We start from the raw sequence: 25,959 nt of genomic DNA on the forward strand, positions 1-25,959 counted from the left end.
ACTCTGTGCTTGTGTTTTGAGATAATGACCATAGACCTGCATTATATGACTGACAGACAAGAACGGTTTGACCTAAAAATATCAAAATTGAAACTACTGCGGAAAAAAAGACACCTACATCTTGGATGCCCTTGATGTAAGCTAAAACATAGCAAAAAAAATGTTCAAAGTGAACTATCCCTTTAAGAAGAGAGACGACAAAAAAATCATCCTCACTGCTTGAAGACTCCATTTTGTATTGTTCTGCGATTCGCAACGGATTCATCAATACGCATCGGACTTACATTTTTAGGATGACGAATACGGAAAAAAAACGCATAGGAAAATTTCGGACTCAGTGTGCAAGGACCTTACGAGTGAGAGTATCACTAAGCATTACTCAGATAATTGTGTCTCTACAGAATTTGATGAGCTATCCGATGCTGAACTTGACAAATCTGAACTCACTTTGGGACATCGTTTAGATCTCTTCTCAAACTCAAGAAATTACCGGGGTCTTTTTCCCCAGGAAAAGTCAAAGTCTCCATTTGATCTTCATTTGAACTCATTGGTGTCTTGGGAAATTAAAGAGATCTCTTGCGATTTTTCTCTCCTTGCGGGACGAAATCAGATCAGCTGCGTTTTGTGCTGGGAGTGCATCTGTGTCTACTGACGCTAATATACTAGTGTGTGTGTGCGCACACAAGAATAGAGTGTGTATATGTTGGCGTGTGTGTGATTGACAGGCAAGGGGACAGAGGCAGCAGCGGAGTGTGTGTTGTTTCCCCGTGAGGTAGACCGCACCGCGCAACCAACTGACAAACACAACATGACACGGACCCTCCCCTTGGTGCGCGCTCAAGGCGGCTAATTAAACAGAGCTCTCTCGAACACACACACACACACAGTGTAAGGGATTTGAAGCACAGACACAATGTCAGACACACACACACACACAGGATGTGAGCTAGAGTTATACTGACCCACTGCCCTCAATCACAAGAGGCCAAATGAAAAGAAGCAAATGACAATGTCTTTGCATGGCGTCACATGCACCAGAGAAAACACTGAACGTCTGCTAATAGCATCTCATTATGCAATGCAGTGTCACACTGTAATGACAACATATAATATCATACAACAAACCAAAACAGCACAATTAGCTATGAGGATTAAAAGGACTTTAAGGATTCAGGCTCTGAATCTGGGTCCACTTAACCAGTGATTCCCAACAGAGGTTTGTGTACCACAGAGGGTACAATTAGAGATTTGAGGCCCGTTCACACCAAGGACGATAAAGATATAGTTCTTAAAATCGCTCTCAATATTAAAGAATAGCAGGGGTTCACACCACAACTATAATGATCATTTTCACCTCATAGACGGATGAACCCCACTGAATAACAGTGAGGAAGGGACCTAGAGACCAGATATTACACAGTAACCACATCGCAGCCTAACATCCACTCCCGACACCTTAGCAACTGCACAGCAACACCATGACAACCATGTACAACACCAGGCACACTTTCTTCAGAAAAGTGTATAAAGGCCCGTTCACAACAAGGACGATAGCGATAAAGATAACGATAAATATATAGTTCTAAAAATCACTCTCAATATTAAAGAATAGCAGAGTTCACACCACAGCTGTAACGATAACGATAGAGAAACGATATCGATGGGATCACTTTCAGAGCGACTTGTTTTCTAGCTGTCGAACGATAAAACACTGACAGCCAATCAGAATCCATTCTAATTTAAGGGCTCGCTCTAATTTAAAATGGCAGATGACATTGTGAAGAAGTTAATCATCGAGGTCCAGATAAATCCACCATGTGTTTGACAAGTCAAGGCTCTTTTCAGGAAAATGGATATAGAAGACAATCGTTCATACACTCTGAATAAATGGTGAGAAGTATTAACGTTACCTCAGGTATCGACAACATTGTCTTGCTTCCTTTGAAGTTGCGATGAAAAAGACTAGGTGTTGTTTTTATTCCACTATATTGACTACGTCAGCTAAATTCACTGTTAGATTATAAGCTCGATTACACTAGCTTCACTCAAAACATAGTATGCTGAGGACATCTGCTAGTTAAATGCAACAAGAACAGCAAAATGACGTTGTACACGATTGAATGACGAAATTCAATGACGTTGTACACATTTTGAAAACGACTGTTATCGTTCGTTGGTGTGGACGTAAATATAGTTATCGTTATAGTTATCGTTCTGTGAACGGCCCATTAGCGTTGTTTTTTAAATTTATAAAACAGAAAGATATGACTAGTGTGCACATGGTGGCAATTTGTCTGGATGACATTCTTAGCAGAATATATGTGCATATTTATAAGATTTATAAACATTTCATACAAGAAATTATGAATTGCAGTATGTCTGCAGTGAATATGTTTCCATCCAAAATTTAATGTATGCGCAAAATTGGAATATCACATAAAACATTTGTGAATAAATAGTTTCCATCCAAAGTTGCGAATTTAACTTATGTGCACAATTGGAATATCGCAAAAAACATTTGCGAATAAAACAACGTTTCCATCCAAAGTTGCGAATTTAACGTATGCGCAAAATTGGAATATCACATAAAACATTTGCGAATAAAACAACGTTTACATCCAAAGTTGCGAATTTAACTTATGCTCAAAATTGGAATATCACATAAAACATTTGCGAATAAAACGTTTCCATCCAAAGTTGCGAATTTAACTTATGCGCAAAATTGGAATATTGCCTAAAACATTTGCGAATAAAACAACATTTCCATCCAAAGTTGCGAATCTAACTTATGCTCAAAATTGGAATATTGCATAAAACATTTGCGAATAAAACAACGTTCCATCCAAAGTTGCGAATTTAACTTATGCTCAAAATTGGAATATCGCATAAAACATTTGCAAATAAAATAACGTTTCCATCCAAAGTTGGGAATTTAACTTATGCTCAAAATTGGAATATCGCATAAAACATTTGTGAATAAAACAACGTTTCCATCCAAAGTTGGGAATTTAACTTATGCGTAAAATTGGAATATTGCATAAAACATTTGTGAATAAAGCACTGTTTCCATCCAGTGAGCTGAAGACAACTAAATCGTCACTTCCCGATAAACTGGCGCTAAATATCAATAAGAAAAAAATAAAGCTGCTTTCAGAACAACCAAAAACAGATCGGTCTGCTGGTTGGTCCAGTCATTCCGTCCCATCGCGCAAAGTCACATGACTTTTTTTTATGCGTATCAAGGAATTTATTCAGTACATGCGTTTCCATCGTAGTCTATGCACATTTTCTTATCGGATAAACAATGTATCAGATACGTTTTTTTATGCGCCTTTTTAGAATTTATGCATTTCTGTCCAGCGTTCTTTTTTTAATGCGATATCCTAAAACGCGCATAAAAATAGGTGGATTGAAACATATCTAATGACAACCATATATCAGCCAGCCATCCCGACCAACGAAATTAATAAATAATATTTAATACAAATTATAATATCACTGTACATAAACAAAATTTTGTATTAAAAGTGATTTCTGCCGGAGAGTAAAGTATGCAGCACCGCCTCAAGCTCGAAAGAAGAAAATCTAGTGTGATGTTTAACACAATGAAGATCAGACTGCTAGTCTGTTAAACACTGCTAGACACACTGCCCTCTTTTATATACAGTAGACAAACACACACACACACAGTGCCCTGGGTGTCACTGTCATGTGGACTCACATCGAAGCGGCTGGTTGGCACGAGGGCAGAGGCGGGCGAGCGGAAACTGAGACGAGGTGACATGACAGAGAACACAATGAGAAAGAGAGATAGAACGAGGTTTTAGGGGGTGTCTGGAGTGTCAATAACCCTCTTCAAACCTCTAAACATTGACAGATCCTCCGCAGGCATCGAGGAACACAGAGCGATCACTCATCCTGACTGTAGTCAATACAAACTCCACAGTTCTGCTACCAAAATCTACATCGGCAGCGCACCAACTCACGCAGAAGCTCATAAGTGACTGATTTGGAAAGCTTAGCACTGGAAACAACACACTTCACAAGAAACACATGGGAGACTCGACTCGTAATCGCTTCCAGTGGAGATGGCGTTAGCAGCATGCTAAGCTAAAACTGGATGAAACTGGATACATGGTGTAATAAAAATGCATAGAATTATTGATAAAGTTTGGTATTAAATTAGTTTCTCAACTCACTGAGCTTTTCAAGTATCTATCAAACACAACTCTGCCTGAATAGGCATAATTAATAGTCATTACTATACAAACTACATGTAACCTATGTAACAATGACACTGTAAAATAAAGTGTTACCCAATTGTTTTACAGATTTATGGTAATCTGATCTAACTATGATTACTATGGTACATCCTTGGAGAGTGTTGCTTATTACATGTTCATTAAGTTAAATTACAATATTAGTAACTAATTCTAAACAGCGCTACAAGATACACGTATTATGTGTTGGTCATTAATAGCAGATCCATATGTAATTACACATTAAATTGAAAAATGCCTAAGACAGAAAGCAGTTGCCAGCTTATATTCATAAATACAAATTAGCACACCCAGACACACATTAATTAACTGCGGTGTAAGTATGCGTGTCATGGTGAACCGGCCGGCGCTGACCCGAGTGCTAAACGACAGGAATCTGTCACATTCCCGGCAGTGCAATAGATTAGGGGAGAATTCACAGTGCTCTCATTACAAGTTCAGTGACACACACACACACACACACACACACACACACACACAGTGTATGTAGAGAGATGCAGTGTGTAATTTTTAGCAGCATCTAGTGGTGAGGTTGCGAATTGCACCCAACAGAGGTTATGGTGGCCGACAGGAAGTGATGTCGTCATCTGAGACAGCAGAGAGTAGCCAGTTCAGCAATGAGGTTTCTTTACAAAGATAAATTAAGAAATTAGGTTTACTTAATTATTCAGTAAACCGATATATTATTGTGATTATTATTGTTACCTGTTCATCATTGTGTCAGTGTTTTATTCGCTGACTTTAGCTAGCTTCTTTGCACGAAGAACAACATAGTGACGAAACGCGTTTGTCCCTTTAGGGCCACTGTAGAAACATGCCGATGTAAGCGGACCCACGGTGTGTATAGAGAGGAACGGCTCATTCTTCAAGGTAATAAAAACATAACGGGTCATTATGTAAGGTCTTTATACACCACTGAAAACATAGTTATGTATATGATATTGCATTTCTGTCAACAGATCCTCCTACATATTACACAATGCACCTTTAAGATCGTGTCTATAAGCCTGAATCATGCAAACATACACTGAAACCTTCGAAAGGAGACACAGCTATTGCTGCCAAACGTGTGTAATGCAATTCAGGCCCAGTCCTGATTAGGAAAGATAAAGCGTAACTGGACGTCCTCCCTGAGGTCAGATGAGTTTAAGGTTCGAGTCGTCTCCTGCTGGGTCGTGTAGATATGGTGGGGTTCATCATCTGCTGTGTGTGAGACAGGCATGCTAACAGGAGTTACTCACTTCACTCGTTTCTGAGGTTCACTGGGGGTCCCGGAGCCAAGACCAGGGACTGATTTACGCTTGCGTGGTCTACCAGGGCCTCGGCGTGCCGGACTGCGAGGAGTCTCCTCTTTCCTGAAGGAAAACATGATGAACTTTTTGTCACTAGTGTCAATGTTATTGCGAAAATAATGACCCTTTGAATATTTTCAGCATGGAATGGTCTTAAGGTTATTGAGTTTCATAACTATCACTAGGGCAACCAGAACTAGGATCGCCTACGCAGGGCTGCACGATTATGGTTAAACTGATAATCACGATTATTTTGCTCAAAATTATAATCGCGATAACTAATCAGACATAAGACAGTCAAGGTTATGTATAAATTATTGCATAATTATCAAAAGTGGTTGACCTAACGGCCATTTAGTGCGTTTTTACCAACCTACACTTCCCACAAAAGTTCATTTAACCAACTATGATAACTTCATCAGATGGCAAGTCAATTCAGATTGCATGATTTTGATAAGCAATTTGTGATGCGTCTTCACATTATATCTTCTAAGCGACACAATTCGGTTGCAAATGAGACAAACTACAGATCCAGATCGCTCTGCAAATTCGTACTGCGAAGAACGACGGCCTACTTGTTGACTTGGCTGTCGTTTTTTCAACCGATTCAAGTCATGAAAAGTGGTAAAACAGTGAAACTCCTCATTATTTCCAATAATTCCAAATTATTGTTCATTTAATTCTGCAAACATAATCCCAAACAATAAGGTGGAGATCCACGTTTAGATTTTTTCCAAATAAATCGCTGAAGGTTTGGTTGAAAAGCTCTGTTTGGGGGGGATTTAAGCTATTTACATCTGGCAACCGCAAACATCAACGCTAGTGGGGACTTGTTACCAATGCAATATAACGCAAATGTAAAATAAAATAAAAGCATTTTCAGGATAAATAACAAGCGGGCAAATATTGTGATGATTATTTTAAAAAAATTATCGAGAGAGGCAAATATCGGTATCGCGATTAAAACACAATTAATGGTGCAGCCCTATGCCTATGAGCGTTTGCACAGTAATCTGCATGTAAACTGGGATACGACAAATTGGTAACACTTTATGGTAACACTTCATTTTGCAGTGTCCTTGTTACATATGTTACATGTACTTACCATAGTAATAACAGTAAATTATGCATAATTACATGCAACTAACCCACAACCAAACCCTAATCCTACCTTAACCCTATAGTATTAGTAAGTACATGTTGTTAATTAATATTACTCAGTACTTAAATATATAATTACACTATAACAATAACACCTTAAAATTAAGTGTAACCCACTTTACAACACGGTTCATTAGTTAACATTAGTTAACTACCTTAGTTATTAACATGAACTAAAAATGAACAATTCTTCAGCATTTATTAATCTTAGTTAATATTAATTTCAACATTTACCAATACATTATTCAAATCAAAGGTTGTATTTGTTAACATTAGCTAATACACTGTGAACTAACATGAACAAACTTTGAACAGCTGGATTTAAATGAACTAACATTAACAAAAATGATTAAATACGGTAACAAATGTATTCCTCATTGTTAGTTCATGTTAGTTAATAACTAATGTTAACTAATGAACCTTATTGTAAAGTGTTACCGACAAATTTGAGATATAATCGAAAAGTTTTTGGTTATGTCAGGCTTACTGGTGATCATGCTTTCTCTGGAGTTTGGCCAGTTCTTTCTGCTTCTCTTTGTAACGCTGTTGCAGCTCTGCCAGCCTCACCCGCATCTCCAACTCCGGCCCATCCATGCTGTCCATGGCACCTTTCACCGGACACACCTACAGGAACACAGGCAAACATCCCTTCCCTTAGTTGCTGGTTAGTGGCTCCAACCTCGGATGACTTCTGGACAGACTTTTGGTTCTAGCCCTGATTCAAAACTAGGGAAGCGCAATATATCGGCCACCATATCGGTATCGGCTGATATATGTTTCTATTTAATGTTGTCGGTATCAGCCTGATAAGAAAATCTGGCCTATATATTAAAGCTGATAAATGATTTATTATTTCCTTCAGCTGAGACTCTTCAGATGCGCACTGTTCAACATGATGGTTTTGAATTGCTTGAAATATGATTGGAATCACTTTGAAAAATGAAAATACGGTCTGTCATGAGAACATTATAATTGTGTGTTTGGGACATGGATTTTAATGGTGTGACTTTTGTTTTTGTAATCAGGCTCTCAAAAATTATATAAAAATTTGGATTTAGATTTATCGGCCAATATATCGGTTATCGGCTTTGAAATAAGAATTATCGGTATCGGCCAAAATCTTCATATCGGTGCATCTCTAGTTAAAACTTTGAAATTTTACAGTCCTTGTGACACAAAAAAGGACTAAAGAGAAAGAATGCAAGTAGGATGCAGAAAACATATTTGTTGGATTCAGTATACAAAAAACTGAGCATGTAACATAATAATAACATATATTATGAGCTACATGAAAAACATGTACATGAGAGGACAAAACAAGGGTGTGTTACTGGCTCATGGCGAGGCGTCCAGCTGCATTTTCTGCGCAAGTTGAGAGATCTTCTAGCCGGAAACTGCATCTCAACATCTGTGGCGCCGCGATCCTGAGAGCCCAACTCAAGAGCACGAGCTGCTGCCAAAGTGGCCAGACTCTGCAGGTCCAAAATCCACTGATCTTCTCCTATTAATGAAGAAAAATAAACACAATAACTAAGTCAAACCAAAAATTAACCAGATATAATATTTTTTATATTTTTTTACTAGTGAGTGCAGGACACTATAGTTCACTTATGTAAGTGAGGAGAGCAAAATCAAGTAAACTGTGACATATTATACCCAACAATTCTTCATACAGTGACTACCAGTAACATTTATACAAATTTGGGACCAAAAACAGTTTGACCTGATCATGTTTTGCTGAAGTGTTTTTTCTTTAATTGCTAATTCAACCTTTTTACACACAGACTGAACAAAATGAAGCATTGCTTGGTAACTGGTTGATCTAAACTGGTATTATCTAATTGTGTAGTTAAATTTAACAGCTGACAGATATTCAACATAATTCATCTGTGAGACAGTCTAACAGAAGGACGGACAAAACCAGTCAAATATCAACTGATTTTGAGTCATATTTTAGTACCATTTTCTAAACTATAGCGAATAAACTCTGATAATGTGAGAAATGTTGAATGTGTCTGAACACATTTTGGTTTGACTGTATTATGGCCGCCATACTGTGGAATATTCCATGTTGAGGAATTAGCTAGACAATGTAGGAAAGGCTGAAGGGTTAATTTATGTTTTGATTTACAAATATCAAATTGTTCTGCATGAAACCGTTGTAGATTGCTCTATAAAATATCACAGGATCAAGGCATTCCTCGTTCAGACAGCCAAGACAATTATGTGATGCTTTTAACAAAATCCACTAGTTCAACAGAGAACAAACAGAACTTAAAAATCAATAAAAAGTAAACATCGCATTCACAGTTTTAATTGCAGCTCGTGACAAGGAAGTAGATCTTAAATGAATTGCTCTAACAATCATCATTTTACATGGGAAGCTTTAAAGAACAAGAGGTTAATGGTTAATTAGCCTAGCCAATGCGCTGAAGTCAAAACACTAACAGCTTCTGTGATTACCAAACCCTTTTCACAAATGTGTCCTGTTTAGTGACCAAAAACACTGTTTGCAGAACAACACATATATGTACTCTTTAGGACGAATTGAAACAGGGTTTTCATCTAAGCATATTATACCCAAAAACTCTTCATACAGTGACTACCAGTAACATTTATACAAATTTGGGACCAAAAATGATTCAGACACTTTGACCTGACCATGTTTTGCTGAAGTGTTTTTCCTTTAATTGCTAATGCGACCTTTTCACACACAGACTGAACAAAATGAAGCATTGCTTGGTAACTGGTTGATCTAAACTGGTATTATCTAATTGTGTAGTTAAATTTAACAGCTGACAGATATTCAACATAATTCATCTGTGAGACAGTCTAACAGAAGGACGGACAGAGTCATATTTTAATACCATTTTCTAAACTAAAGCGAATAAACTCTGATAATGTGAGAAATGTTGAATGTGTCTGAATAAACTTTGGTTTGACTGGTAATTTCTAAACAGGTTTTCGCAGCAAACATACCTGGAGTTTTATTGCAGCGTTGCAGTTCGAGATCCGCCAGTTCACTGAGCAGCTCCATGCCGTGACAGGAGGAGTTCAGCGGGACACAGGATCCCTGGGATTGGTAGGAGACGGGAGGAGAGGGAGGAGGACAGTCTCCACAGAAAGCTGCCGCAATCAGGAGCTCCAGACTCCAGTAACTCGACTGGGAGCATGTTGGAGATTCAACCGTTGCACAGATTTCCTTGTGATCTTCCTCATCAACCACAGCGACCTCTGCTTGGACGATGGCGTTTGGTGAACAATCAGAGACGCATGGTTGTTGTGGTAATGGAGGTCCCTGTTCCTTTAGTGTCTCTAGACTCGAAGGCTGAAGAATATCTTCACCCACTTCCTCCTCAAAGGTCACAGTTGGCTCTTCTTGACGGATTGCTTCCTCAGACGACAGGGTGGGTCCTGCTTCACAGTCTGAAACTTCAACAGGTGTGCAAATGATCTCGACGCGCTCCTTTTCCAGATTAGCCTCTACAGGTTCACAGCATCTCATCTCCACATCGTCCCCTTGCACAAACACACCCTCGGGCGGGTCCTCGACTGGGCATGTGGCCTCGACTTCCATCGCTGGCTCTTGTGGCTCTTGAAGAGGCCTCACCATTGCATGGCAATCTCCCAAACTGGAAAGAGCTGGAGGAGTGTGTTCAACAGGTCGGGTCTGAACATCCTCGAGATCCGCGGGCTCCGCAAGCTGCACATCTTGAGCGGTGGGGCCGTTCCTGTATCCCATGTTGATTTCTGGATAGGTATATCCAGGTGGCAAATCTGTGACAGGGAATATAAACCAAGCTCAGTTGCGTCAAGAACAAAGCCTTTAAAAATATAATTGTTTTACACTTTTGAGAACCTGTTTATCCTTCATCCTTGCCTCGTACTTTGTAACACATCTTTCCCTTGCGGGTCAAAATGACCCGCAGACCTAAAATTATATATATATTTATTTTTTATTTTAATTTTTTTTGTCCAGAAAGCTTATTTTATTTCATTTTGCTAATATTTTTTTCTATTTATTATGCAATTTTTTTCATTATTTGTTATTTTAGTTACCTTTAAATTACTAGTTTTGATCAATAAATAATAAATAAATAGTAATGTAAGCACATTCCTCACATTCTTTCAACTTAAATTCAAAATAATTTACAATTTCATGCATAAAACTTTTAATTCAGCTCAAAATATCTTACATTGGGTGTCTTTGCCGACCTCTTGTGGAAAAAAAACAATATATAACATGATATTTCATGACTCTAGATGGCCTTATATCTCTATATGAAGCAAATGAGCTGTTCCTCTGGGTCCTAAAGTCATTTCTCTTCATATGCATTCAGATACACATGTAGTTGTGTAGTTTTGGTAAAGTTTTAACATTTTTAGTTAGAATTTTTTGCATTTTTAGGTTTTTCTGTGTGTACTGAAGCATTCCTCGCATCCCATTCATTCTTATGGGGGTCAAATTGACCCGCGAGCAAAGGATTTGTTACTTTTTTAAATTTCAAACACAAAACTCCTCGAATCCATCCAATTGTTTTTGTGTGTATTCGTGGTTCAAGTGCGACAAAAGTCCTAGGGTCTTGGACCCTCTAATGAACATTCAGTTTAAAAAAAATCCAGTTGTGTCAAGAACAAAGCCTTTACTGGCTCGTTTTACACTTTTGACAACCTTATAAGGACGACTTGTTTAACCAGCTTACCGCCAGAGGTCTGAACAAAAACGCATTGTATTCCACATGACAGTGACACTATGCCTTGATCTTAGCTCTTTGTTAAGAAGTGCAGCTGTTAAAGGGGTAATTCTGAGGTAAAACAGGGCTCTCTCTCTGACACTGCTGTATCCTTGGCATGCTGCAACAGTTAGTGAGGTGTTAATGATGATAAAGAAGGTGTCGGCTGGGGGATGGGGTGAGTCTGGACGAGGTGTTTCTCCATCTTTACTGATGTGATGGCGCTGGGGAGCTGAGCTGGCAGCCATTTTCTGCATCTATCAGCAGCTTTAGTCAATCGTGCTCTTGCCTATATAGCCGCCCACACAGAGCCAACGTCTAAAAAAAGCCCTGATTGTTTCTGCATGAGGAGCTCAGCGTGAATAACAACCAACATGTGGCTCATGTGTTTTTGAGGCATGATGACTTGAAGCAGGACGACGCTAAATACAGGTGTACACTGAGGTCTGACACGTTCTGAGCTTGTCCACTTTCCACCACTTCCAGAGAGAGTTGAAAACACATCTGACTGGATTGCTTTCGTATTGTAAACGCTCATGTGATCGAATGTGTTTGAACAGCCACAAAAGATCGTCTACTTTTCTCGTACTGCCATAAAGCGCGAACATTATGAGAAGAGCTCTAGCCAGACGGGGTTTAAACTTTGACAGCTGAAGACCCAAGTTTGTTTAGAAGATGAAATCATACCAAACACAATGTTCTCTCATCATTCCTGATTTCTAACACACACTCACAGCGTTCGGCTGGTCTTGTGTCTGTCAGAGCAGAAACTAAAGCTGATGCTCTCCATGTGTTTTTCTGTCGTCTCTGGACGCGTTCATATGTAAATTCGACCCTCCCCTCGAAGAAATCAGGACAGAAGTGTTTGAAAGTGGACAAAAGAGACGGAATAAAACACCAGGTGTAAATGGGAATGTGTCTCCCTTGTCCACTTGTGATCCGATCGACCAAAACGCATCTTAATAACAGGTGTAAACAGGGCTTTAGCTTCAAAACAGCGACAGAAGACAGACAAGACTGTTACAAGTCATTATCACACAGCTCTGTGGAATACTTGATTCTGATTGGTCAATAGCGCCATCCAGCGATATGTTACTCCCCGATAACAACCGCTGAGAACAGAAACACAGGCGGGTCACTGAAGTCAGCAGTGCTATACGCTTGCTAGGAACGGTTACTCTTCGTGGAAGTTTTGCATTTGGCGAGCAAATAAAATATTAAAACTCAGTCCAATCAATATTTTGTGTACAGTTGTTTAATTATGCCATCCAGTATCGTGGACTCGCTCTCTCATTTTACGACTATTGTTTTGTACACTGTTGGATTATAAGTTAACAAACAGGTACGATTTTAAAACAGTTTAATCTGAAATCAATATCTCTGATCCCCATAACTATTTATGTGGTGAAATACTGTGTAATAAGTGGTGTGACTGTATACCGTATCTCTTAAATGTCCGTCTAGTTTGAACTTGCTCTCTCCACGGGAGCTTTGTGTTTAAAATATTTCAACTCAAGTCAATATTTCATGTCTAATTATTTACTTACGTGGCAAGTAGTTGTGTAATAAGTGGGATAATGTACATCCAGCCAGTTGTTATCTCAGAATAAACCCCTTCAGGCTGATGAAGACCTGATCCTGATCACCCTGTCTGGGTTTATTCTGAGAGAACAACCGGCTGGATGTACATTATCCCTTACACAAAAGTAAAAGAGTCATATATTGATATGTAAGGAAGAACATCTCCTCACCAGGCTCCATGGACTGAGGATAGTCCTGAGGCGGCTGCCCTTCCACCCTCTTCTCCTGGGACTCCACAGCTTTGGGCAGCTGTGATGGGGCAGGGCTGATGGCCGGGGAGCGGGGCGTCACAGCGACTGGACTCGGGGCGGGACAGGGAGTAGAGGGGGTGCTTTTAGGGTGAGGTCGCATACAAGGGGACCGGCAGCAAGGGGACAAGTGTGCAGTGGATCCCCTGGGAGGAGAGGAGGCCCGGTTGGACGGGCCGTAGGAGTAGCATTTAGCAGGTTTGGGAGTCGTTGGATCAGATAGGATGTCTTCGATCTCCATGCTCTGCTCTTCTGGTTTCTTTTGCACCTATGCAGTAAAGAAGTCAAGTCACATTATTTATATAGCACTTTTTACTAAATAGATTGTTTCAAAGCAGCTTTACAGAGATAATAATGCAGCAAAGTTTGTTTTCAGAAGTAAAAGAATGATGGAAAGTCAGAAAGGAAAGAGAATTCAAGCCTCATAATGAGATCTGGACAATTTGGTTAATTAAAGTAAACTTGACATATAATATTATAGTCAAACCAAAAATGATTCAGATGCCAGATATAATTGTTTACTAGTGTGTGCAGGACACTATAGTTCATTTATGTAAGTGAGGAGAGCAAAATCAAGTAAACTGTGACATATTATACCCAGAAACTCTTCATACAGTGACTACCAGTAACATTTATACAAATTTGGGACTAAAAATGATTCAGACACTTTGACCTGATCATGTTTTGCTGAAGTGTTTTTTCTTTAATTGCTAATGCGACCTTTTTACACACAGACTGAACAAAATTAAGCATAGCTTGGTAACTGGTTGATCTAAACTGGTATTATCTAATTGTGTAGTTAAATTTAACAGCTGACAGATATTCAACATAATTCATCTGAGAGACAGTCTAACAGAAGGACGGACAAAACCAGTCAAATATCAACTGATTCTGAGTCATATTTTAGTACCATTTTCTAAACTATAGCGAATAAACTGTGATAATGTGAGAAATGTTGAAGTCGTCTGAATTAATTTTGGTTTGACTGTATTTCTCAAGACTGCCAGGTCATGCAATCTGCTCATCAATGTAATTGCAATTTGACACCCCTGTATTGCTGAATCAGGTTTCAATTTAGACCCTAATGGCTCAGATCTATTGATTTTGACCTGCAATCAAAAAGAGTAGTGCTTGGTCCAATCACGTCACAGTTCATTTGCAGACTGCATTTAGGTGTGTATGTGTAGACTGAAACTGGACTTTGGAGGAAGTTATGGATCCTAGGGAGCAGTTGTGGTTTTATAGGGGGATTTTTTTTTTAACTAAAACTCATGATTTATTCGCTCCAAATGTTGTTTACTCCCCTGCACACAAAAACAACTGTCTAGTTTCACGGAAAAGAGCACATCCTCTCTCAGTATCAGGTGTCAAACATTAGCTCAGTTGAAAACCCAGCTGTTTCTAAACCACTGCATTTTGAACAGTCTGATGTAAAACGGCTATACGTACGCCTGGGAATCGAAAACTTGAGGTCAGGAATCGGATACTTGTTATAAAGTTTTAATACCGATTCCTTTGTGAGCATTTCAATATGACTTTAAACAATTCAAATGGGAGACGACTCGCGTGTTGTTTTTCACACATCGAAAGTGATTTTAATGTGATTTTAAACCATTCAACCCTGAGGCGACTCTATAACTATATTGGGCAGCTCTTAAAGTGACAGCAGCCTAATATTCCTGCTGCCGTCTCTATAATAACACTAATCAAACAACAAAAGACAAAGAGAAAATTCACTCGTTCTTGACTGAATAACTATATTTGTAATGTGAATTTTATTTATAAAGTGCAGTGTTATTTTACATTTGATTACAGTTTCTGTACCTGAAAATCTTAAAAACTGTTTATTTCAATTGTATCTTTGTTAAGTTGTATCTATTTGTTGCGATTATTTGTTGTATTAGTTAGGCTAGTTGTTTTTCTATGGTATTTTTAAACCACAAGCAAACGTTCCTTGTGTAAGTGTTCTTCAGCCTGTTTGTTCATGATATTCAGCTACAATTAAATGTTTTGCAATAAGACTAAATGTGAACGATATCTAAGGTGTTTTTAACCTTTTTGGAATCGAAATTAGGAATCGATAAGAATCAGAATCGAAAAGCAGAATTGAAATTGGAATCGGAATCTTTACAAAGACAAATTAAGAAATTAGGTTTACTTAATTATTCAGTAAAACAATATGTTATTGTGAATATTGTTGTTACTTGTTCATCATTGTGTCAGTGTTTTATTCGCTGACTTTAGCTAGTGATGAAATGGCTCATAAGGTCATAAAAACATAACGGTTCATTATGTAAGGTCTTTATACAAGCACTGAAAACATAGTTTTGAATATGATATAGCATTTCTGTCAACAGATCCTCCTAAATATTACACAATTCACCTTTAAAATTCAAAATGATACCCAACCCTAGCTATACGAGGGGTTGTGTGTACCTGGCTGTGGTCAACTCTGGCTCTCTAATTAAATGTTTTGCAATAAGGCTAAATGTGAACTATATCTGAGTTTTTTTTTTTTTTTACCTTATTGGAATAGTTCAAATTCAAACGATCCCCAACCCTAGCTCTACGAGGGGTTGTGTGTGTGTGTGTGTGTGTGTGTGTGTGTGTGTGTGTGTGTGTGTGTGTGTGTGTGTGTGTGTGTGTGTGTACCTGGCTGTGGTCGACTCTGTTTCTCTGCTGTAACTCTGTGGTGTTTGCAGCTCTGTGTGATGGAGTTGGTGGCGTGTGATGGCTCGGGTGTTGCTGATGCTGAAGCTGCTGGTGTTGCTGGAGAGCGTAAAGCTCCTGTTGGCGTAGAAACTGCGAGCGAGGATACACAGCGGGATGCTGCATGTGGGAATGGGCCCCTCGGGCCCTGTAGACTGGGGGCCACAGGCCAGACTGCTCCATCACATCTAAGCAGAGAAACACAAGTGTTAGTCTTATCATGAGTCTTAAGTTAAAATCTGACAAGTTAATTTAGGATTTTTCACAAAATCATATTACAGAACCAAATCTTGAGTTAATTTAGGATTCTATCTTATAAAATCTCATCCTATCTGTAGTTTGGTAATCAACTCTCAGGTCTGTTACCAAGCAACCAACAGCAAACAGCTGCTGTGAAGTAAAACGGAAAAACTGGAGAATGGAGAAATAAAATAAGTGATGCTTTTCATTAAGTGAATTTTTGATAAGCTTGGTAGAAAGGGCAAAGCCTAATCCTTTTATTTCATATTAGTCTGTAATTAGTCAAACAAAGTCTTTCCCTCATCAAACATCGCTTTTCTTCATCTTGTATCATTAAATAAATGTGACGTCATTCTCAGACAGGGCTATTATTATGTGATTTTTATAGTTGGCAAATACTTGGGGTTGTCCTAAATTTCAGACCGTTTTTAGGATTTGTTTGTGGCGTTAGGATGCTTCTGTAATACCCTTTTCCTATCCGTAGTTAAGATAAGATTTTGCACTTAAGAAATGTAATTTTGTAATAGCTTTTGTCCTAAATGAGGTCTTAACTGAAATTGCCATGGTTATCAAACAGATAAAAGATAGGATTATAAAGTTAGGGTCTTTCTGTAATGTGCCCCCAGAATCTTAATATATGGGTCTCACTTAGAGTTTTTACAGGTACAGGATAGTTTTTATAGTATTCAAGAAGCTTTTAATGATTTAAATCTAGTCTTGAATAGCACAAAAACAATGTGGTAATGTGGTTTGGAAAGAACCATCTGTGTAATAAAGATATTACATCCCTGGATGGAGCAAAACTTGACGTGGTATAGGAACAGAATCAAACAATTATTCCCTTAGTTGCTGGTTAGTGGCTCCACATTTGGATGAATTCTAGACAGACTTTTGGATTTAGCCCTGAGTTAATGCTTTTCTGTTATCAAAATGTTAGTTTGTTGGAGTCCTTGTGACACAAAAAGGACTAGGGAGGTAGAATGCCTTAATGAACTAAAACAATAACTACAAATATTACACAAGAATTACAAAAAACATACTTTAGGTTTGGATTATTTAATGTTGGATGGTCTGATTTCAACCAATCAACCAGCCAACCAATCAACCAACCAACCAGACAATCAACCAACCAAAAGAATAACAGCCAATCAACCAACCAACCAACCAACCAACCAACCAACCAACAAGCCAATCAACACAGCCAACCAATCAAATCAAATCAAATCAAATCAAATCAAATCAAATCAAATCAAATCAAATCAAATCAACCAACCAACCAACCAACCAACCAACCAATCAACACAGCCAACCAATCAACACAGCCAACCAATCAACACAGCCAACCAGCCAACCAACAAACTAGCCAAATCAACCAACCAACCAGCCAACCAACCAACCAACCAGCCAACCAACCAGCCAATCAACACAGCCAACCAACAAACTAGCCAAATCAACCAACCAACCAGCCAACCAACCAACCAACCAACCAACCAGCCAACCAGCCAACCAAAAGAAAAACAACCAACAACCAAAAAAAAAATTTTTTTTTTGAAGAATGTAAAAAAAAAATAAAAAAAATAAAAAAAATAATATATATATATATATATATATATATATATATATATATATATATATATATATATATATATATATATATATATATATAATAATAATAACGTTGATTACTAAACAGTTTTTGTTACTGTTGACTTCCACTGTATGGACAAAAAAATATATATTTTATGTTCCACAAAAGAGAGAAATTCATACAGGTTTGGAACAAACATGAGGGTGAGTAAATGATGACAGAATGACAGATGAGTGAATTATCATTTATATTAAAAAAATTAAATGTCAGTCAAAGTATTAAAACTAACTAAAATAAATAAATACATATAAGTAACTCTGGCCAACACTGAGTTCAAGAGAGACCCATCAACCAGCAGTCCCACGCTCTTTTTGGTGTCCTGCTCCCCGTTCACCACTTTCGTTTTCTCACACTTAACTGCATTCCTCCCTCATTTTTTCTCACACTAGATGTCTCCAACCCAAATGTGCAGCCTTGTGAGCACAGCATGATATATGCTTACAACAATAATAATTTGGTTAAAATAAAAGTCAACATAATGGAAGCAGTTCCCATTAGAATAAATATTACACAATCAATTTGACAAACTAGATTTCACTCCCTTTCCCTTGAAAAATCCCCTTCTCTGAAAACCACAGTGGGCCAATACTATAGCATGTAGTCTAGGCGACTTCTCAGTTCCCATGTCATGGATAAACTCCTGCCATTCCCCTGGCAGGAACAATCCGTGCACATCCACAGTGACACATCTTCAGCCTCCGCAAGTCAAATATGTTTTTCTAATTTTCCCATTTCACATAGTTTCATTAATGTGTGTGTTCAGCTTGATCCCACTCTCACCCATGCATTGACACGTCACGGACCCTTGCTCTGGAACATTAACCCAGCTTAACTAATGTTTCCCGGGGGAAGGCTTTTGTGGATGCACTTCCCCTATGAGGTAATATTTCTGTGGAGAACAGAAGGAAGCGTGCCTTCTAAGGGGCTGTTTACACCACACCGTTTTCAACTAAAAAAGGGAAACTTTGTATGCGCTTTGGCTGTTCGTTTTACACGACAACGGCGTTTTGGGCGCCTAAAAACACTAACTTTTGAAAACGGGTTTCAAAGTGCACGTTTTTGAAAACGATCTCCATGTAAAACAGCAAAAACGTGAATCTTTGAAGACGATGACGCCATGCACATGCGTATTACGTGTTCAGTCTATACTCTATAGTGTTTCATCGCCATCTACTGGCCTGGCAGCAGAATACAGCGTTTTTAGCCGTTTTCGCGGATCCGTGTGAACGAGGATCGTTTTGACAATGGTGTCGTCCGTATGCAGAAAACTCAAAGGAAAAACTTCTCCGTTTTAAGCACACCGTTGTCATGTAAACATACCCTAAGACATTAGGCCTGTGTAGACTTATAAGGCTAGGAGGTATTGTTACTTTAGCTTGTTTTGAGCACATATGGCAGTAGCTTTGAGTGGGATGGTGAGAGCATCCTGACCCGGACCATGTGGGGGTGGAGCAGGTGGTCGACCGGAAACTGTTTGAGCGATTCAGTGCATCACTTGCATGCTTTCGCTCTTCTCAGCAATCTCATAGGCCGTTATTCATAGCAGCTCTTAATCTTTATCTTAAAAAAGATATGGACATTTTAATATCCCTGGTAACAGTAATCTCACTGCAAAAATGCTTTTCTTACTGAGTATTTTTGTCTTGTTTCCAGTCCAAATATTAAAAAAAATCTTAAATCAAGATGCATTTACTTCAGTGGTAAAATGCCATAAGATATTATTGTCTTGTTTTCTGGGGAAATGAAAACAAATGAGGTGAGTTTTTGCTTAAAGCAAACTAAATTATCTGCCAATGGGGTGAGAAAAATTATCTTGTTTCTGTTTGAACTAATTTTGCTTGTTTTAAGCAAAATCTCACTTAACTTAAGTTTTGAATGCTTATATCTCCTAAATGTGAATTCTGTCATTGTTTTGGAGCACACCAGCTTATTCATAACCTTAAGGCTAACATATTCATATTAAAAGCTAAAAAACGTACATTTTGATTTCAGGGGGCCTTTAAACAAGTCAATGTCAGAGCATGTTTTAGAAGTGTGCACACTACAAGAGCGTCAGCGATAGGCTTGAGTCGTGTAGTGTGCACTTGGTATAAGTAAACACTTGAAATGGACATATAACCTTGAAACCTGAGTGGAAACACTGTTCTAGAGCATAATTTTTCAGGCTCGACATCTTCAGGGGGGAACCCATGAGAGCCTCGCAAAAAGAGTGAATGCTAAATCTGACAAATGGGTCATTCGCAGCAGGTCAAACAAATCGAGGATATGGAAGGGAAGGAGAATACACTGCAAAAATGCTTTTCTTACTTAGTATTTTTGTCTTGTTTCCAGTCCCAAATATCAAAAAATTCTTTAAATCAAATTGAATGTCCTGTTTTCCAGGGGAATTAATAAAAATTAAGTGAGTTTTTGCTTAAAACGAGCAAAATTATCTGCCAATGGGGTAAGAAAAAGAATCTTAATTCAAACAGAAACAAGATTATTGTTCTTTCCCCATTGGCAGATCATTTAAAACTCACTTCATTTGTATTTATTTCCCCAGAAAACAAGACAAAATATCTTTTGGCGTTTTACTACTTAAGTAAATGCATCTTGATATAAGATTTTTTTTATATTTGGACTGGAAACAAGACAAAAATACTAAGGTAGAGGTAGAAAACATTGTGGTACATACCGAGATGTGTGGCTGGGTGGGTGGCAGGCTCACTGGGCAGCACCACCAGCTGGGTGGAGGGGTCCTGGGGCAGGGGCAGGACCGGCTGAAGAGGGGCAGGCATGGCTGCCGAAAACCCAGGGGGAAGATTCTGATGGAGAGCAGTGTGGCCAATCCCTACAGACACACAAGACAACTTTTAGGATACAACAAGAGCCCTGTTCGGATGGTAATAGTTTCTAATGTGGACGTCTGTAAAAAAAAATAGGTTTGCATGGCACCTCAGTGCTAAACTCTTTATTGATGGTGGAGGAGCGAGTTTTGTGATCCCACAAACGCGATTGTTTGCGGTGTCATATGGTATTTAATTTAATAATAGGAAAATAATGTTCTATTTATTATTTAATTATTTAAATCTCATTTTTAATAATAGGAAGCTAGATGCCAGTATATACACTATATTTGAAATCTTGCATTTTATCTCAAAAGGATGTTTTTCCATATTTAAAAACAGAAATATGGAAATTAGCGGACACAAGTAAATGCAGCCTCTTATTTGCATGAGGTAAAAATAAACCTGCTTGGTTTGTATTTATAATGTTGTGTATAATAGCCTACATATATATATTTTTTTAATCTAATGTTTACGTGTTTTTTACCTCTTTCTCCTTTTTGTTCGCTGAGGTGGAGCCGTGATGAAATATTGTTCTTGTCAATACTTTCCAGCATAAAAGTTTTTTAAAATGCATGCAAATTACAGTGAAACAGTTATTGTACGGTGCTCGGCAGTGATCAAAAATGATTTAAACCGTGAATTTTGAAGTGATTTCTTCTTGTAAACTCTTTACATGACAATTAAATCACCACACGATCTGTGTTTGTCAAAAAACAGTAGGTAATTCGTTCAGAGATTATTACGTGGGTGGAGGGAGAAAAACACTGACATTCTGGATTCATACGCCAATAAAATCACAGAATAACCCCTTTAAATGTTGAAAATACCTTACGACCCCCATGAGAAACAATTACCGTCCGAATAGGGCTAAAGTTGATTTAAACATGAAAGTATGTCTAATATATCAGCAAAGCAGAAATTAACATTAGAGCACCAGAAAGAGCCAAATAAGGGAAAAAGTATGTATTTTCCCCATTTCACTCTATTCTGTTATAGAAACAAACTTTGTTGTATTAACTTTCCTGTTGTCTCTGTAAAGCTGTTTTGAAACAATTTGTATTGTAAAAAAGCGCTATGAAGGTAACTTGACTTGACTTGAATTAGAGCAAAATAAGGGAAAAAGACGACTAAAATGTATTTTTTGTCTCATTCTGTTCTCAACATTACTGACCATAGGAGTGACCGGTCATCCAGAGGGAGGGACTGCCTGTGCGTGGCATCCAGTGGTGGTGCGCAGAGTGTGTGTGTGCAGCCGGGTCTCCTAATTGGCTTGACTGCATTGAAGTGCCACCTGGCACCATGATATGCGAGGTGAGGTCACCATGGCAACTGTTAGAGGGATGGATGTGTGCAAATTCCACTCTTTCCTTGTTATCCCTGCAAAGCCAGATTGGAGACAGGTAAAAGGTCAGGGGTTGAGCAAATGTGACAAGTGAAAAAAAAAAAAGTGTGTGAGATCATTTACCTGATAAACACGTCTCGCTCTCTCTCTAGGCACCGGTGGCCCATGTGCTCTACACTTGTCCTTTTCCTCTCCTCCTCTCCTGGTGAATCTGAAGGATACATGGAGCGTGGAGTGCCTACAAAATGGTTAATACATTTACATCAATGGCTACGTTTACATGCACAACTTTTGTTTCAATCGGACTGAATTCATTCCGATTGATGAATCTGAATGTAGTGATTACATGAACATTAAACATGTGATTCTCCTACATTGGTTCTTTGTTTGTTTTAAACAGCAGATTTAATATTTATCCATTTCTGGTCATAATTTGGAGACGATGAGCACATGAGCCGTTGTGCCACTGCTTATATTTATCACGCAGTAAAAATGCCCAGTCATCTGTGGATGAATATCCGAAAAAAGGACTGGTGGGACGTTGTCCTGCTTCACTTCACAGACAAAGAGTGAAAGAAGAATTATAGGATGACGGGACACTCATTTATATGACACTTAATTCAACAGGAAGAACTACGCTATTACATGTTCTCTCGATCGGATTAGAAAAGGAATAAACCACCCCTTTCAATCGGATCGAGATTTCATTGAGGACGAGCTCAATCGGATCGATTAAGGTGTTTACATGTCAATCTTTCTATCGATGACTAACGGATTATTTGGTTGCATGTAAACGTAGCCAGTGATTTTCTCTCATCTGCAACTCTCACTGTCATTGGCACTCTTGCATGCAAACAGCTGTCGAGCAGCCTTTCTCTACGGTGGCATGTGTGCTCTCTCTCTCTCTCTCTCTCTCTCTCTCTTTCAGGAGTGAGAGGGAAAAGCTGTTTCCACTTTGGGTCTTGGCGAGTTCTGCTATTTATTTTTAATCAGTGAAGTCTTCCAGAGATCATGAATAAACAAACTGCTCTGTTTCCCTGCCTGTTTGTTTGTTTAGGAAGACCCTGACAGATCAAGAAAGGTCAAGCTTACCTTTCATGCTGGAGTGGACCCGCCCTTGTCGAGCGCTGGGATGGGTGCCTGATGCTTGGCATGGAGGGTCTCTCTGTCTGGCCACAGCAACTGCAATCCCAACCGGAGGCTGTCGCACCTCGCCCTCAACATGTGGGGCTTCTCCTATCTCTCTCCCACGTCCTCCGCAATCAGCTCGCTCGTTTTCATGGCTTTGGCCTTTCCTGGAGGGTAGGGTCTGCTTGCCTCCTTGAAGAGAGCAACTGGTGCCATTTGGCCCAGTTTTGAGGCTCCCGAGCCCTCCAAACGGGCTCTTCTGGGACAGTAGGAGAGGCTGCTGGTTGCTGTACTTCAGAAGGTTCTTCATAGCACTAGTCTCTCCCTGTGAGCTTGCGACCTCCTGCTGGTTTTGAGGAGGAGCTGGATGAACGGGCGGAGGAGGAGGGGGGCCCATTCCCGCTGTCTGGTGCTGCTGTTGTGTAGGCGGTCTGTTGTTGGTAGCTCCACTGTTAGGCTCCATGTACGCTTTGTGCTGGTTCTCTTCGGAGTGGATGTGATGAGGTTGCATGTCCCAATGCAGCACTGATGGCTGCTGATGTGGGTGATGGTGTGCACTGTTGTTGTAACCGTAAGGAATTTCCATTTTCTGCTTCATCTCCTGGTTTCCATTAGCCTGGGCCATGTCTGCACCAGGGGTATCCGGACCAGCCCTACTGTGCTGTTGATGACGAATGCGGGCAACCTTCTGTCCATCTCGCTGCATGGAGCAGCTTCCATGTCCTCCTCCACCACCCATGTGCTGGGCCATGTTCTTCCCAGCAAGAGGTGAGGGAATGTTTGGAGGTCCAGAGTGTGAGCAGTCCCTGTAGGGCTGGGAACTGGTGTTGGATTGATTGGGTAAAGGATGGACAGCCTTTGTCTCCTGAGTCAGTGTAGATCTGTAGATGTCCGTTTCCATGCTGTTGATGCAGTCAGCACTGCGGGAGCGCACAGTCTGGTGTTGCTGGGAATGGCTCTGCTGTTGTTGTTGTTGCTGTTGTTGCTGCTGTAGATGATGGTGGTGGTTGTGGTTATGGTTATGCATCCAGTCAGGGGCTTTTTCAGCTTTTCTGTAAGGATGCTGCTGCTGGGTTGGAGGTTGTTGCTGTTGTTTCCTGGGCCAGTTACCATGATGCCCCCCATTGCCAGCCTTTTCCATTGCCTTGTCCTTGACACCGTTCCCTCCGCCGCCAACCCCCTGGCACTCAGAGCTGCCCATCTGGAAGGGGCCTCCGGTTTTCTCCCCAAGGTGGCTAACAGATGGTACAAACGTGGCTCCAGTCACTTTGGGGTCTCTGCAACCACCACTATTGATCCCTTTATCATGCAAGGAAGTATTTCCCATGGGGGCTGGCGGTGGAGGGCAGAAAAAGTCAGGGTGATGGTGTGAGTGGCGGTTGTGGTGTGCATGATGGGGGTGGCCAGGATGGAGCTGTAGACAATGGAAACCACCGGGATGCCCCCCTCCAGCAGCTGAAGCCATGGGTAGCGGAGGAGGCACTGAGTAGGACAAAGAATGGTGAAGTGTTTGACCTCGCTCAAGACAGTCCGTAGGAGTCTGTTCACTGATCCGCATCTCCCCACTTATTGCCTCTTTACCACAGCGCCCATTAGTGCCACCACCCAAATGTCTGTTTTGGACATTATTGGACCCTACATTACCTCTACCCACCCCATCCCCAATGCAAGAAGTCATGGAGCCCTTTGCCCCAGTCCCATGGTCCCCATTTTGCATCTTCCCATTGAGCAGACAGGCACTAAGAGGCTTTCCCATGCTTTGTGGATGCTCCTTGTACTCCATAGGTAGAGTGGCTTTGTGTCCCCTGGCATTCATCTCTTCCATAGTGACTGGATGTTGTGGGTGGAGCTGGGGTTGATGGGAGTGATGATGGGGTAGTTGGTGGTGATGGCGGTCTTTAGAATCATGTTTACTACTAGACCTGTCTTTATCCTTTGCAGCTGAAACCACACCTCTGTCTAAGCTAGGCTCTTTAAGGCCCTTGTGTAGGATCACCCCACTCCCTGCATCCCTGTCCCTGCTGCAGGAGCCCTGGGGTTGTCCTGATCCTGCCCTTGACATTGGCTGGATGTTGTGATTGGCTGATATGAGTGGGGGCTGGGACGGGAGGCTTCGTAAATAGAAGTTCTCTGTGAAACAGATTGGATATGGCTGTTAATCATTTAAATTAGTGCTCTTAAGCTTTCCTTTAGGGTCAATTTATGGAATTATGTTGGAACTATCAAATTTGGAGACTAAATAAAGAGAAGTTGAGTTGCAGAAAGGTAGGATAGAAAGGTAGAAGTAGAAACGTTTTATGAAATTGTCAACAACAAAAAAATTTAATTTTGCCCACCTTTTTGTGTATCATAAAAACGGTGCTGTCCATAGAGGACCCCGCTGTTGGCATGGTGATCCAAATGGCTTATGGGAAGAAAGGTGTGGGCTAGACTCCCTGAGAAGCGAGGATACCCTGGGACTGCTGTTGGGAAAGAAAAAAAAGAGGGTGTGAACATCAGTGGAAAGGTCCAGAGATAAAATGAGAGCTATAAAGGCTGAGCGAATTGTAGACATAGCAAAAGAAGAAGTGAAAGTAAGAGAGTGAGAGTGATATGGAGAGAGAGCAATAAGGGAAGGAAATCTCTGATAACAAGACAATTATCACTGAGCCACATTTCTTTTTGGCCGTAAGCGTTTTGGTCCAGATCTAATCCCCCTGTTCCAATGCAGCTGGTGTTCCATATTCACCAATAACCACAGGCTTTGGATGTCATATTTGCCATTCCTAT

At 39.9% G+C, this 25,959-nt stretch overlaps 1 protein-coding gene and 1 long non-coding RNA gene across 3 annotated transcripts in view; one reads left to right on the forward strand and one right to left on the reverse strand.

Moving 5' to 3' along the window:
- bahcc1a (BAH domain and coiled-coil containing 1a) overlaps positions 1-25,959 on the reverse strand; it is a 123,489-nt gene that overhangs the window by 23,862 nt on the left and 73,668 nt on the right. For both annotated transcript variants that reach the window (XM_082184553.1, XM_082184554.1), the window contains 11 exons: positions 25,527-25,652; positions 23,155-25,320; positions 22,186-22,300; positions 21,892-22,097; positions 20,567-20,722; positions 15,948-16,192; positions 13,218-13,563; positions 9,713-10,510; positions 8,065-8,234; positions 7,221-7,357; positions 5,522-5,635 (listed from right to left, as the gene is read on the reverse strand). In XM_082184553.1, the coding sequence (XP_082040679.1) occupies positions 5,522-5,635; positions 7,221-7,357; positions 8,065-8,234; positions 9,713-10,510; positions 13,218-13,563; positions 15,948-16,192; positions 20,567-20,722; positions 21,892-22,097; positions 22,186-22,300; positions 23,155-25,320; positions 25,527-25,652 (4,579 nt within the window). The remainder of the gene's footprint in view (positions 1-5,521; positions 5,636-7,220; positions 7,358-8,064; positions 8,235-9,712; positions 10,511-13,217; positions 13,564-15,947; positions 16,193-20,566; positions 20,723-21,891; positions 22,098-22,185; positions 22,301-23,154; positions 25,321-25,526; positions 25,653-25,959) is intronic.
- On the forward strand, positions 2,843-4,198 carry LOC309513150. The gene is made up of 2 exons (XR_014211344.1): positions 2,843-3,777; positions 3,878-4,198. It is a non-coding gene; the product is annotated as an uncharacterized lncRNA (long non-coding RNA).

Source organism: Leuciscus leuciscus (assembly GCF_965113295.1).
Source record: "Leuciscus leuciscus genome assembly, chromosome: 1".
Taxonomy (NCBI): Eukaryota; Metazoa; Chordata; class Actinopteri; order Cypriniformes; family Leuciscidae; genus Leuciscus; species Leuciscus leuciscus.